Genomic DNA, 13,213 nt, shown 5'->3' with positions numbered 1-13,213 from the left:
CTGAACACCAAATTTGGAACTGTGTTTTATTCTCCCATTTGTTGTGTAACCAAAAAAAATTTAAATAAAATAAACCTTTTTTTATAAATTATACTTTTTTTCATAAAATCTCACATCAGAAGTCATAAGCATATAACAAAGTTGAAATCAGCCACAAAGACTAGCCAAGGTCCCTCCCAGTTCTAAGTTTTTCACTACTAGGAACTGGATACTTATTTTTACATGTTGTGCCAAAACATTGCAAAAAAGTTGTCACCAGAAAGAAATATGAAAGTGTGAAGAAAAGAAGGGCATTAAATGTGGTCTTTTTTCACATATTTACATATAAAGGGAGATTATATCCAATATGTGCTATATTTTCATCATGCTTTATTTAATCTTTATATTTATTCCTTTATGATTTTTTTTCATTTGGCCATAAAATTAGAAAAATTGCATAGCAATTGTACAAAAACTGGTATGTTGAAATTATTTGTCGAAAGAAAATAAACAATACCACACTTCCCCCTGTCCCAAAGTCCTAAATACAATGCTCTTCCAATGCGGTATAAAGGAAACTTCCAAATGTATATATTGTATGGTTTTATAAATGAAAAATAATGCAAGTACTGTTATCTTCACCATGTATCACTTTGGTGCTAACCAGGGGATTGACATGATCAATCATTGGGTTTTTATCTGAAATGCACTTGTAAACTTGGCAGATGAAAAAAATCAATAAATGTGGATATTTTAATATCAAAACTATGCTAATATTTTGATGGTTGAATGTACAAATAAAGACATATTAATTGGCTTCACTTTTTTGTTGAAAAAATGCAGTTTTCCCATACAACCTGTAACAATTATTATGTTTGATCCATAGAAAATATCAGTACTTTGCATTCTAACCAACAAGTTGCCTTTAATATCATGTGGAAGAGTATGTTTATATCCCATTGTTTCAGTGTTAAATTGGATATATATTCTCCTTTTGAAGTTTCATCTGGTATCATTTGGGTGCACCAATTAATTTTGGTATCAGTGAGTACGTATATTAACTTAACTTCATGTTCAGCCAGAAATAAAACAGCAACTCTTTTAGTGCATAGCAGGTGTTCAACAAAGGCAAGATTTGTCAACTTTTTGGATATTCTCTCTAAAATTCTTTCAACTTTCAAGACTTATTTCGCTTTTAATATTCCAACTCTTCTTGTTTTATATACAAAAAGAAAAGTATCTTTCTCTTATGCAGTTAAAACAAACACCCTATCACAAAATATTGCTTGAGACACCTGCGGCACTTAAAAAAAAAAAACTTGTAAAAGTAGTTTCAGATCCTAGGCAGTGGCACGCCAGAGCAGCAAAATTTCAATCCAAGTCTTTCCTTGTGGGTTATTTTTTCTGATTGCTTTGTTTTTGTGCTGGATATAAATGACTCTCTGCCGCAGGTGCGGAGAGACTTTACGGAGACATAGAAATGATGATTGGATACAGACCCACGTCGTTGTGGAAATACTGTTGGTACACAGTTACGCCCCTTTTGCTGGTGGTAAGAGAATGCAGGGTGTGGTAACATATGCGCTGAAGTAGTGTGTAATAACTATGATAAATGCTTAAAAGATAAACCACTCTGGTAAAGCTGTGTGCAGAAGTCGCAAGTTGATCCCTGCAGTTTTTTTTTTCTTTCCTTACAGTTAATAGCCTGTTGCAAACAGGAACAAGATTGCAAATATAACCATAGTTGTCCTACACCTCATGCTAACATACCTCAACAATTCCCCAACATCTATTGTTTGATAAGCAGCAGAAAACTTTAGATGTTGGGGCCACATATACCATATCAGGATGTGTCGAGCCTGGCGCCAGCTTGGTGGAGGCACAGCTATGTTGTTGGTACCCCACATGTACATCTTGAAACATGAAGTTTTTCTAATCCTTTTTAATTCCTAATTTTTTCTTTCTTTTTTTAAATAAGCTGATTCAACATTTTTATAACCTGGAATATCTACTGATTCATGGTGTCCCCGTATGGCATGAAATTAACCATTTGTTAAAATTCTCTCCACTCAAAATTTTGTTTGTGAAAAAGAAATGTGGGTGTTGGTGTTTTCTTTTTTTTCTGAAGTTTTTAAGATTTTATTTAAGAGACAAAACAGTAACAATGCAATATATGCATTTGCAAAGCCTTGTTTTTTATCTCTGCTTTTGAGTTTGCACTGGGGATGTTATTGATCAGGCATGTTTTACGGGTAAAGTTGATTCTGTATTCCAAAAACCGAAAATAAAAATCATTTGCCTTTCAAACAACAATCTCCTCAAAATCTTCTTCAAAAAGACAAGGGGAAAGGAAAACTGAAACACTCTTTCCAATTGAACAAGTTAGTAATCTGAAAATAAAACTAAAGTAATTCATTCTGAAAAAAATTTTTTTTTAATTGCAGAATCAACTTTACATAATTTTCACACTGAACAGGACCTCAGCAAGAACTTTTATTTTTTTATTTTAGATTTGCCTGATCACAAGCCTGGTCTTATATAAGCCACCAAAATATGGTGACTATGAGTACCCCCTGTGGGCCACTAACATGGGCTGGTGTTTGGCTGCCCTCCCACTGATCCCATTACCAGTGGTGATGATTTATGGTATTCTCACAACCAAAGGAACCCTCCGTGAGGTAAGTACTGAAAAAATGTAAGAGAAATTGTAAGAGAAAAAGAGGATTGATGCAGAGAAGCAGTATACATTTCCTTAAGATATGGCTATTTTGTATGAATTCACAGTAACATGGCTATTTCTTACTAAAACCTCAAATTTAGTGTACATTTTTGCCTGGCCTTTGACTACATGTTTAATGGACTCATTTTCCAGAGAATTGCACATCTAAAGAAGCCAACAGATGTGTGGGAAAGAGCCAGAAAAAAAACTCAAAATGTGGATGAGATGGAAGAAGATAACTCTAATGAGCTTATGGAAATAAAGTCATAATTTTTTTTACCATCAGCATGACATGAAAGCTATTTTGACACAAAAGACAACAGCTGGCAAAAGAAGACCAAATATGATGAGAAAATGAGTTTGATATCATTGAGATTTACCTCCATTGTGTTTACATACACAATGGATTTTATTCAATATATATATATATTTACTCTAAGGGATTTCCATCTTATGAAACCTCTTAACATAATTTTTAAAGATATTTGGATTGTTGACAAATTGGATTTTAGAACCCTTTTTGTATTCAATTTAAATTTCCTGTGTTTTAGCACTTGAAATTGTTCTGGATATACATTGTATATTACAACCAAATTGTTTGCTTCTGTAAGTTCATTTTGTCAGTGCCAATTACCTTGAAATCACTGATATCATATCACTTGAATTAATTGTTTTCGTATATACAGTGTATGTATATTTTTTTCTTTGACGTAATACTTAACCACTGTGCTACCATGCACGTTTTTTTCATCAGTGCACAAAACAATTTAAATCCACTTCAAATATTCAATCACAAAGCATTCTATCTTACTCCTGAATGTCATATTGGAAGGTTTGTATCAAACCATTGTTTGTATAATAGTAAACTGCACATTTACACAGTGACAGTGCTTCATAGAGGACCATTCCACTGGATCACATGTACAATGAAATATTTGGGTTGGGCTTCAATTTGTTCGAATTTTAATCAGTTAAAATTGGGACAGGTTCTCTGATTAAGAAGTGTTGAAACTATATGTGCATTGTGTAGAAGGGTCACATGTTTCAGTATAAATCTCAGTGGATGGGTTTTTGGCGCCAATGAGTAACATAGTAATACTATTTTATTAGGAGTTTTTAACAAAGTTGGTACAAACATGTTTTACATTTTATACCAGGTTACTGTTATCATTGTGAAATTCAAACAGGATTGTTCTCATTAGATCTCATCAGCCATACAACCCAGTGACAGGTTACTAGTACATTATAACTGTAAGTGAAGTTTGTTTGGAGTGTAGTTATGTTTTAATTGAAAAAAATGTTTCTTATCAGGCAAGGGTGAAACCTGCAGCTGGTACCACTGGACAGTGAAAACTACCCAGGAAATTTTCTATTCCTGCACAAAGTGAATGGAATTTGTCCATTATTTCTAATTTTGGTATTTGGACTCCAACTCTGAATAACGTCACCCACAAAGATTATGGTGTTATTTTATAGAGAAATACGCATCTTTTCTGGCATGCAAGTCATGGAAATAATTTGAGTTAGTAATTACTGTTAGTTCTTCATATCTTTGTTACTACAGTGTCATTTAATTTTTCTAAATTCAAAGGGTACTTTTCTGTATCCACGGTATTGTTCATTTGTCTAAAATAACTTTTAAAAACCTTCTTAAGGAAGATAATCTACTCTAAGAGTTAAGTTTAAATCAGGAAATCCTTCAAATTCAGCCAAAACAAATTTAACTGCTGGTGAATATTGCAATATTAATGACACGTCCAGCTGAACTGGTGTTCCATCATCAGTCCAAGAGTCTGTTATGTCCTTACATGTATGTATACAAAAACTGTGTTAGTAAATTCACAATTCTTTAATTTAAATGAATAAAAACTGATGACCACTATGTGGTTCATTCTGCTTATAAAAAAGGTTTTCAGTTTCATTCTTGGGCAGTTTGTCTGACTATGCACTTACTTGCATGCAATTTCAGTGAATCTAAAACGTATACCACTTCAAAGTCCATTTCCCTATACAAGATGTAGTTTTAATGTCATTTCCTTTAACTAAAGTTATAAATTAGAACTATATAAAAATGAGTCTAAAGTCTAAGAGCATGTCTTCATTTGAACAATGCTTGGGCTTTGAACAATCCCTGTTTTGACTTGGGGTTACCTACAGGTATGTACTGCCTGAATGGCTAATTGCAATATCATTCTCCAGTAAAAACAATTCCCAACAAACAGCACCCATATGCTATTAACCATGGTAAATGATTTTAAATAAATAATTCATTGCTTTTTAACATGGATGTTATCACCCAATTCATTTAGATATATGATGTATTTATGCTTCCTGAGTATAGGACAGAAAAAACATCCAGCTCTGAATCAGTTCTTGTTTATATATGTAAACTCTTTTACATCACTGTACATGTATGACACTCGCCATTGCAACTTAAAGATATTTATCTGTATTAAGATAAGCCTTTGCCTTTAACACTGACATCAAGCCAAATTCCAGTAAAACTGAAGCCACCAGTAAAATTTTGTAAATTTGTTCTGTTACTGGCTGATAATTCATCTCTGGGTCAATAGACCCTTAGATCCTGGTGTTCCAGTAGGCAAAAAGGTTTTTTGGCACAGATGGTTTATATACATGTTGGAATATGATAAAATCCATAATATCTTTCTAAATGAAGTCCATTTAACAAACACTGAAGTCCACTTCAATGTTCATTGGGTAAATCTTCCATGTAGAAAAGCAACTTCCTACATGTATTACAGCACTGAACACTATATGAAGTTCTGTACCTTTAAATGCATAGAAATATCAGCAACACCAAATAAGAACAATATGAGATCAAATAAATTTGTGAAATTAACTATCAGGAATCTGAATGACATCATCCCACTCCTCCTCTGGCCATTGTCCATTTTCTCGGACATTTGGTGGACTCTTTTTCCAGTCCCAAATCTTTACAGGCTCCCACCAGTTTGTTCCATAGTTGGCCTCTAGATAAGACTGAGTTTCACATGGCACTCTTACTTTTTCAACATAAAACATTGTCCAACAAAGGGTAAACCTTGGGAAATAATACCTGAAAAGAATCCAGACATGCATCAAATATAACGGTAATTTTTTTTTAATACAAACTTCAGCATCCTTGTTAACAAATCTTAGAGCGCATTCTCAACGAATTAAGCCAGGCTTTACAAAGCCGGGGACCTAAAAATGGCGGACGTACATGAAAGAAAAACCGCCTAATCTTTTAATAGTCTCTCCGCCTCTCACACGCCTCCCCACACGTCGTCCCTGCGGGGTACAGTAATTAACTCTCGGCTCCGAACATTAATATTTCCGTGAATATCTCTGGTGATATTATCTCCGTAGATAGTCGATTCATTGCTGCTCCACGGGCCAAATTATTCCTTTTTCGTCTGTTTTCAAAGATAATAGAACAGAAGAGCTTTTTTCCTTCGATCGCCTTCAGCCGCCATGCTTTCTTCACCACGAGTTTAACTGATGAGCATGCGCACTTAATATTTCTCAGGTAGCTTCCGCATGGCGAACGGAGCCGAGATTTAATTACTGTACCCCGCAGGGACGACGTGTGGGAGGCGGAGAGACTATTAAAAGATTAGGCGGTTTTTCTTTCATGTACGTCCGCCATTTTTAGGTCACCGGCTTTGTAAAGCCTGGCTTAATTCGTTGAGAATGCGCTCTTACTCAAGCAAATCGTCTTTTCGCAGATAACTTAATACCTGCCATCCAGTGAGTCAGCTACTGTGTGCCATAGTGTCTAAGAAAATTATGCTTGCCAACAGATTTAATAATAACTATGCAAGAAAATAAAAATCAGCATCCAGTTTTAAACTGTCACTAAATCTGACCTTCAGACTGGAATGTTAACAAATTGAGAGTTGCATAAAGCACCATCTTTTCACTGTACATTAATAAAACAGACTCACTTGTATTTGTTTGCTGTCTTAACTTGAGTAGCACCATTCCACATATATTCCCCTTCTTCATAAAAGAAGAAGATGTCTAATTTAACATCTCCATACTTGAAAGACAACTGGAAGCTATCCGAGACCTGGAAATGAGAAGTAAATTATTGCAAGTTGTGTTCATTACTGTTTATGAGTGACCATGCACGCATATTTACCTATCAAATATAATTTTTTGAAAAATGTATTCAAGAACTGTGCACTCAACTTTACATGCACATGGATAATACATAAATAACATGCTTTTTTAAATAACCACGTACTTTCCACTTCTACTAGAATGTTTACAAACCTGAAGGCAATTTACAGTTTTGAAATTAGCTCACCTTCCCAAGCTGATGGTCCAGACTGAAGCCATGGCTAAGAAAAGATGGAACTATTTTCTTGTTATAATCTTTTATCCAAATGCCAAAATCTACATCTGTTGTGTGTGGGATTATATCACATTGCCTATACCATCCTAAAATAGATATGAAATGTAAGAATTAAAAAAATCAGTCAATCACAAATCCGGTAGTTACGAACCAAAACTAAAAAATGAGGAAAAATTATTAAGCATACATTTAATAACTATAAAATATTACCTTGAGCCTATTATTAAAAAAAATAATATATGGAACAAAAATAAAATCTTTTCAGTATTTTTTTTTCATGTTAAATTCTCATGATACACTTGCATATATCTGTATAAAACTTTATTTTACATAAACATCCTTTCTTCCAGGCTTCATGTACTAAAATAAGGTCTATGCAACAAAGATGAAAAAAAATGTAAAAATAATTGCACATTCAATGCACTATTGGTACTCTGGAATCCCTGAAAATCAGACAGTGCAGTGGAAAAAAAGAAGCAAAATTTCAACTTTAAACCTTACCAAGGCAGGTCCCACTGCTTAGCCAAAACCTCACTCCAAGACCATCCAAAATCGCTGACCCCTTCCGTAGCAAGTTGATGGCCTGCTCTCTAAAAGTCCTCATTCTTTCTGTTTCTTCTAGTGGATATTTTTGGTAAAACAGTTTTGCCTGAGTGTGATTGCATTCTATATATCTGGAATTGTTCATTTGTGCCAGGGTCCACTTGGGGTACCTGGGGGCATTCACAGAAATGCTGTCCATCTTCACTTGTACAGTTTCAAACCTGAAGTAACAATTACATGTACAAAGTATACCCTCTACCAGGGCCAGTGATAGATTTTTTACAGATATTCACAGATATGTCTCTAGCTAGATAGATGGTCATTTAGGGCTCAACTCACCCTGTTGAGGAATCCCATGTGGAAACAATAATCTCTGCGCGCGCACCAAAGGCTTTGTACTTGCTCTGCATGAGCTGAGCTTCACAACGCTGTGATAACTGCTCGTTACGCAACCAGTCTAAGGCTTTTTTATCTGTCACAGAAGAGCAAGTGATTGAAGTCAGAGTAATTAACTGTCTTGATTGCTGTCACGCAGACTTAGACTGGACCTGCAAAGTGGCAGTGCCTGAGCAGTTATGCAAACAATTATCAGCCATGTAATCAGCCTTGAGATTTCTCAACAGGGTGAGTTGAGCCTTAAGGTACGGATGTACCCAAATATAGCTAAAAATCGTCATTTTTGGTTTTTTATGTCTAATTATTGGTTAAATGTGTATCTAACGTTTAACAGAATAAAATTTTTACATTTTGAACAAAAAATATGTTTTTTCTGAGGATTCTGATGCTGCACACATCGGCACCAGTGGCCTGGTCTATGCCCCGCCTTCGTTGTCAAGGGCCGTTGGCATGGGTAAACTCGGTGGGCGGACCTTAGCAGCATCAGCACGTCTAGGGAAACAATAGAACAGGGATGCGCCATGCCCCCTTTGTCATAAACAGCGCTTGGCAAAACAGTGCCTATTGTTCCGCTTAAGCTGTTTTGATAGTCGCTCTTGTTTGTGATCAGCGCTAAGATGAATCTTTTCCGACACATTGGATTTGCTCGAAATACGCGTTCTCCCTTGAATATTGCTTGTTGTTACACGCGCTCTTTCGATTTTCTTGTTAACTTTTTGAGATACGCAAAAAAAAAAGAAGAAAATTCCGTTGTTTGCTACCCGTGACAACAATCGTCATACTTTCTATCCATTTTCGACAACAGCTCGATGCAGTTGTTAGATTTTAAAAATCTTAACATGGGCGTAACTAGGCATACGCACGGATGCACTGTGCGTACAATTTTTTGGCCAACCATGGTATTATTTCATATAAATTTAGTGTATTTTTCACGGAATATAAAGAAATCCTCTGCTTATTAAAGTCACCTGTAGGAACAAATCCTCTGTATCAATTGTATAGGCACAATTATTCTGACACCCCCCTCCCCCCCCCCCCCCCCCCCCCCCCGTCTTGCATACTTTTATTGAACTGAGGTAAACAATGCCTGAAACCTTGACAAGTTTTATCTTAATCGTCCATCTAACTGGAACTTCCTTTACCTCTTAATTGGAGGGTTCAGTGGCCCACAACTCTCCTGAAGCCTTGCTGGCGATATTTAGCTCAGGTAAAAATCTACCTGAGTGTTATTTTCAAAGAGCAGCTCCCGCAACCCTGAGGGCACTAGATAAAATCTGGACACCAGGTTTTATAAGGAGCTAGAGAAACAAAGGAATGATTTTTCCTGCAAAGCGGCAAAGAATTTTGAAACGGAATTGACCCAGCTTTTTTCTTCAACAATTATCGCAGAATTTTTCCTGGCTCACCCAACTTTAGACATTTCCTCTAACAAAACCTTTTTGGTTGCGTCTATTTCTTGTTGTTGATGGTCCGATCGGCGTCCTGTAACACGACCGTGTTTTCGAACCATTTTTAGCTTGGCGAATGTGGACAAGACCGCCTGCGATGCTGCTATTGTGTGCACATCCTAGAGCGCATCCCTAACACTTTCCCCGACAGCAATTGACGTGGCCACTGATTGCTTGAGTCATTAGGGCTTACTTGATTGCCTGTCAATCATTCTGGCAGTGCTAGCGGTAACCCCTTGAAGTTACTAACAGGAGGTGAGATTGATACAAAAATAAGATTTTCTGACATCCAAATGTATGCAAACAAGCTAATTTCAACCGGCAATAGAGTACCAATCTTCGCGATCGTCAGAACGATAACAGGTAAAGCTGTCAACAATTTAATTTGCTTATTTGGACAATTAACCTCCCTGAAAGGGTTTTTGCTCGTTTTCTTTGCTTTCAATATTGACGAGATAGCGTTATCTTAGCAAGCTATAACTGTCTACCTGTACACCTGAGGGAGACCAAATTCGCCATGCTAATTATGAAAAGTATGCACTAAAAGTGCTTTTTAAGAAATTTTGATTGATCCTCTCTTTTCTCATTTATAGACTTTGAAAGTGAAAATTCCCTAATATTTTGATGTAATTTCACGTTTTTATAGATAAAATCAACAATAAGTGTCTGAAGAAAAATCCCTGACTCCATGCTGCAGTACTTTGTTCAAGTGTTATAATGCCATCAAAAGCAAGTTTATAGCTGTCCAGGTGCCTGAGAAAATCAGGTGTAGAAAAATGGTGTTTTTGTCCCCCAAATCCCAATATTACGTCACACGATGAAGTTAGAGCTGTGTTCCAAGCATAATTAGATATTTTGAAGATACATTAAATGAATGTGACAGGAATAAAAAAGCCAAGACCTTTATTTTAAGAGAAAATCTCAAACCTACATCCCCACCTTAAATGACCATCTATCTAGCTAGAGACATATCTGTGAATATCTGTAAAAAATCTATCACTCGCCCTGGTAGAGGGTATACAAAGTACATAATATTTATGAAATACATACAAGTATATTCCAAAACAAACTACCAGCTGGCATAATATAAAATAGATCAAAACTTTAAAACTGTACATTCATAATCCATATATTATCAAGGTTACAGAAGTTGATCAGCAAGAGGGTTTATATTACTAATTACTAGTTGTAAATAAGTCTCTTTCACATTTCTTGAGGCTTAATTACAGGTACTACTTTCAATGCTTTTTGATGAAGATAAAAATAGCCAGTCATCTTAAAGCTTACAGTATTACTGTTAACTACACAGCATATATATATGATAGTTTTACACAATATATACATGTATGACAAATAACGTTTTAAAGTATTGAAAACAATCAAAACATAAAACATTCTGCATAATAACATGACATGGCCATCATCATAAAACAAATACTTACTTATCTACTAGACCAGCATATACTCCTACTCTAGAAGCATGTATATAAGAATGGTATTCCTGTAACTGTTCATTTGCTGCATCCATTACTATTGCCCCATGCCACCAACTTTTATCCATTATTTCGTATAGAACAACCAGGTGAATGATATGTCCACCTCGTTTAAAGAAATAATGGCTGGGATCTTGAGAATAAGACTCAAGATGTGAGTTCCAGTGTTCTGATTTTAATGAAATGACTGATGTGAAACCTTCTTTTACGGATTCTTTGATAAAACTGTGAACCTTAAGAAAAAATAATAATTACCTATACATACAAAAATATCATAAAAAATATAATAAAGTATTATTCTTCTAATCAATATCATTTTGTTTGCAAAAATGCATATTATTATTATTATCAAAATAAATCATTTATAGACAAAACATTAGAAAATTTACATCATTTCAAACTATTAGTGCTTTCAGATCTATTGAAACATATATTTTGTGCTGTTCTGCTACATGAAGACTCTATAAGGCTTTTTATATCAGGTTAATGTTTTTAAGATAATTATTAGCGTGCGTGCGTGCGTGCATGCATGCGTGCATGTGTGTGTGTGAAACTGGTACCTTATGTTCTGGTAGCCACTTCTCAGCAGTTATTGCAAAGGATGTCACCAGCTGTTTATTGCAAAGAAACTTGCAAGTTCTGTTTTTAATCTCCATGTTGTTAGGACTGGCCAAGACCTGCTGCAAGATGTACTCATCAAACAGAAACACGGGCAGGCTGGCATTGCCACATAACCTCAAAAATCTCTCGATGTTGGCCTTTGGAAAATATAGAGATGCAGAGATTTAATGCAATTACAAAAAAAAAAAAAAAAAAAAAAAAAAAATGAGCAAACACTTGCATTATATGGTTATGTGGGTTTCAAGGTCAGGGATAGAATCTTTTTCAAAAAAATATTTATAACAACTAAAATCTCAGAAACTACACCTCTGGTTTAAACATTATTACCGTTTCACAATGCAGTACTTCACATGTACCAATTCACCCACGCAGTTGCACAACTACATATGTTAGTACACTGTAAGAACTTCAGGTGTAATATTTTTTATAAAAATCTACATGTGATGCCTTTAAAAATCATACATTCAAATACCAATGAAATTCTAAAAATGGGAAAATCTTAAAGTTAAGAAAAAAAAATTTTATGCTAAAATAATACATAAATAAAGGAGGTGATAACTGCACAATAATGAGCTTAAAGACGGCCATAAAAATAGAGAAGTTGATCCCAGTATACATGTACTTGTTATGGTAGAGGTAATTATCATAAAATATAAATTGAATAACAGAGAATTTCCTTACATGTGACAGATATTCAGTACTGCTGCCTCCTTCTTCTGTCTAACAACAAGAAAATATGAAACAAATGTAGCAATTTCATTTTAACATATACTAGCACACATGTATATACAATGGAGGGCATATATTGTTTCAAATTTACCTATAAACTAATGTGATAATGTGAACTGAAAATGTAAATGAATCATACCATACCCGGCATAAAAACTATATACTTTATTCCATTTTAACTAAGACCACCAGTCAAAATATATATATGGTGTTCCGGTATCATATAAGTATTGAAAAAATGTATTGTACATGTGTATACTGACCATTTTTGTGTCTAAACGTGGTTTTAATAATCGATGCAGGATGACTTGCATGAAAACAAAGCAAAGGCTGCAGCAAAGCAGACATGATATCATCCTGGACTTTTTCATTCCCATGTAGATCTTTACACGCCCGTAGCTCCAATTTCAATTTTCATGACCCTCTTTGGGATAACATACAACATATAGTTTGGACCCAATACTGCCGGGCTCCATCCAGTGCCGTGTCAAAATGATGCACAGTGATACACGTCAAATAAGCAAAAATGTATCTTCTGTATGTAACATCAACCAACAACATCATATTTAAGCTAATTCACTGTCAGCTTGTCACATTATTTTGCTTGATAACTCACTTTTATGGCCACCAGTTTTAAACATTTAAGAAAAATGTAAATTATAAATGCAGACCCATATGAAGAAGAAAACAGAGAAGTCGCGCTGCTGGGTCAGGTTTCTGCTTCAGCAACAGTTTCCAACCTCCAAATCAATGGGATGACTGTCCTGCACTTCCACATGGAAAAGGTGAAGGTCACTAATACATAAACAATGAAAAATAATAATTTACAAATATTCTAAGTATAATTTAGATATAAATCGTATTTGGGGGATAAAAACAAATCAACTTCAACTACAGAGCATTTTTTACTAGTTTCCACGAAAAA

The 13,213-nt window shown here is 35.0% G+C and overlaps 2 protein-coding genes across 6 annotated transcripts in view; one reads left to right on the top strand and one right to left on the bottom strand.

Moving 5' to 3' along the window:
* The window catches only part of LOC106156757 (sodium-dependent proline transporter), a 19,904-nt gene extending 15,402 nt beyond the window's left edge, over nt 1-4,502 (top strand). For 4 of the 5 annotated variants that reach the window (XM_013532169.2, XM_013532168.2, XM_086999400.1 and 1 more), the window contains 3 exons: nt 1,431-1,531; nt 2,490-2,657; nt 2,852-4,502. In XM_013532169.2, the coding sequence (XP_013387623.1) occupies nt 1,431-1,531; nt 2,490-2,657; nt 2,852-2,968 (386 nt within the window). In that variant the 3' untranslated portion in view covers nt 2,969-4,502. The remainder of the gene's footprint in view (nt 1-1,430; nt 1,532-2,489; nt 2,658-2,851) is intronic. The other variant, XR_015331747.1, reaches the window with a different exon arrangement.
* LOC106156758 (ribitol-5-phosphate transferase FKTN) lies at nt 2,089-13,064 on the bottom strand. The gene is made up of 8 exons (XM_013532173.2): nt 12,552-13,064; nt 12,241-12,279; nt 11,499-11,696; nt 10,888-11,171; nt 7,560-7,822; nt 7,011-7,144; nt 6,646-6,770; nt 2,089-5,774 (listed from the first exon to the last, which is right to left on the bottom strand). Exons 1-8 carry the CDS (start codon nt 12,663-12,665, stop codon nt 5,555-5,557), a joined length of 1,377 nt encoding a protein of 458 aa, XP_013387627.2. The 5' UTR covers nt 12,666-13,064; the 3' UTR covers nt 2,089-5,554.
* Nucleotides 13,065-13,213: the final 149 nt, after the last annotated feature.

The sequence above is a fragment of the Lingula anatina genome, chromosome 1 (assembly GCF_051362555.1).
Source record: "Lingula anatina isolate TDL-2025a chromosome 1, LinAna3.0, whole genome shotgun sequence".
Classification (NCBI taxonomy): Eukaryota; Metazoa; Brachiopoda; class Lingulata; order Lingulida; family Lingulidae; genus Lingula; species Lingula anatina.
The sequence above is the reverse complement of the archived record's forward strand: the minus strand, read 5'-3'. Positions and strand labels throughout refer to the sequence as shown.

What these genes read in the sequence shown, in the direction of transcription:
- LOC106156758 (XM_013532173.2), bottom strand. Translation starts at nt 12,665, where the DNA reads ATGGGAATGAAAAAGTCCAGGATGATATCATGTCTGCTTTGCTGCAGC. An exon ending in CACGTTTAGACACAAAAATG is followed by an intron (nt 12,280 to 12,551) that starts GTCAGTATACAC and finishes TCTTGTTGTTAG; the next exon opens with ACAGAAGAAGGAGGCAGCAG. An exon ending in TATGCTGGTCTAGTAGATAA is followed by an intron (nt 7,823 to 10,887) that starts GTAAGTATTTGT and finishes TTGTTACTTCAG; the next exon opens with GTTTGAAACTGTACAAGTGA.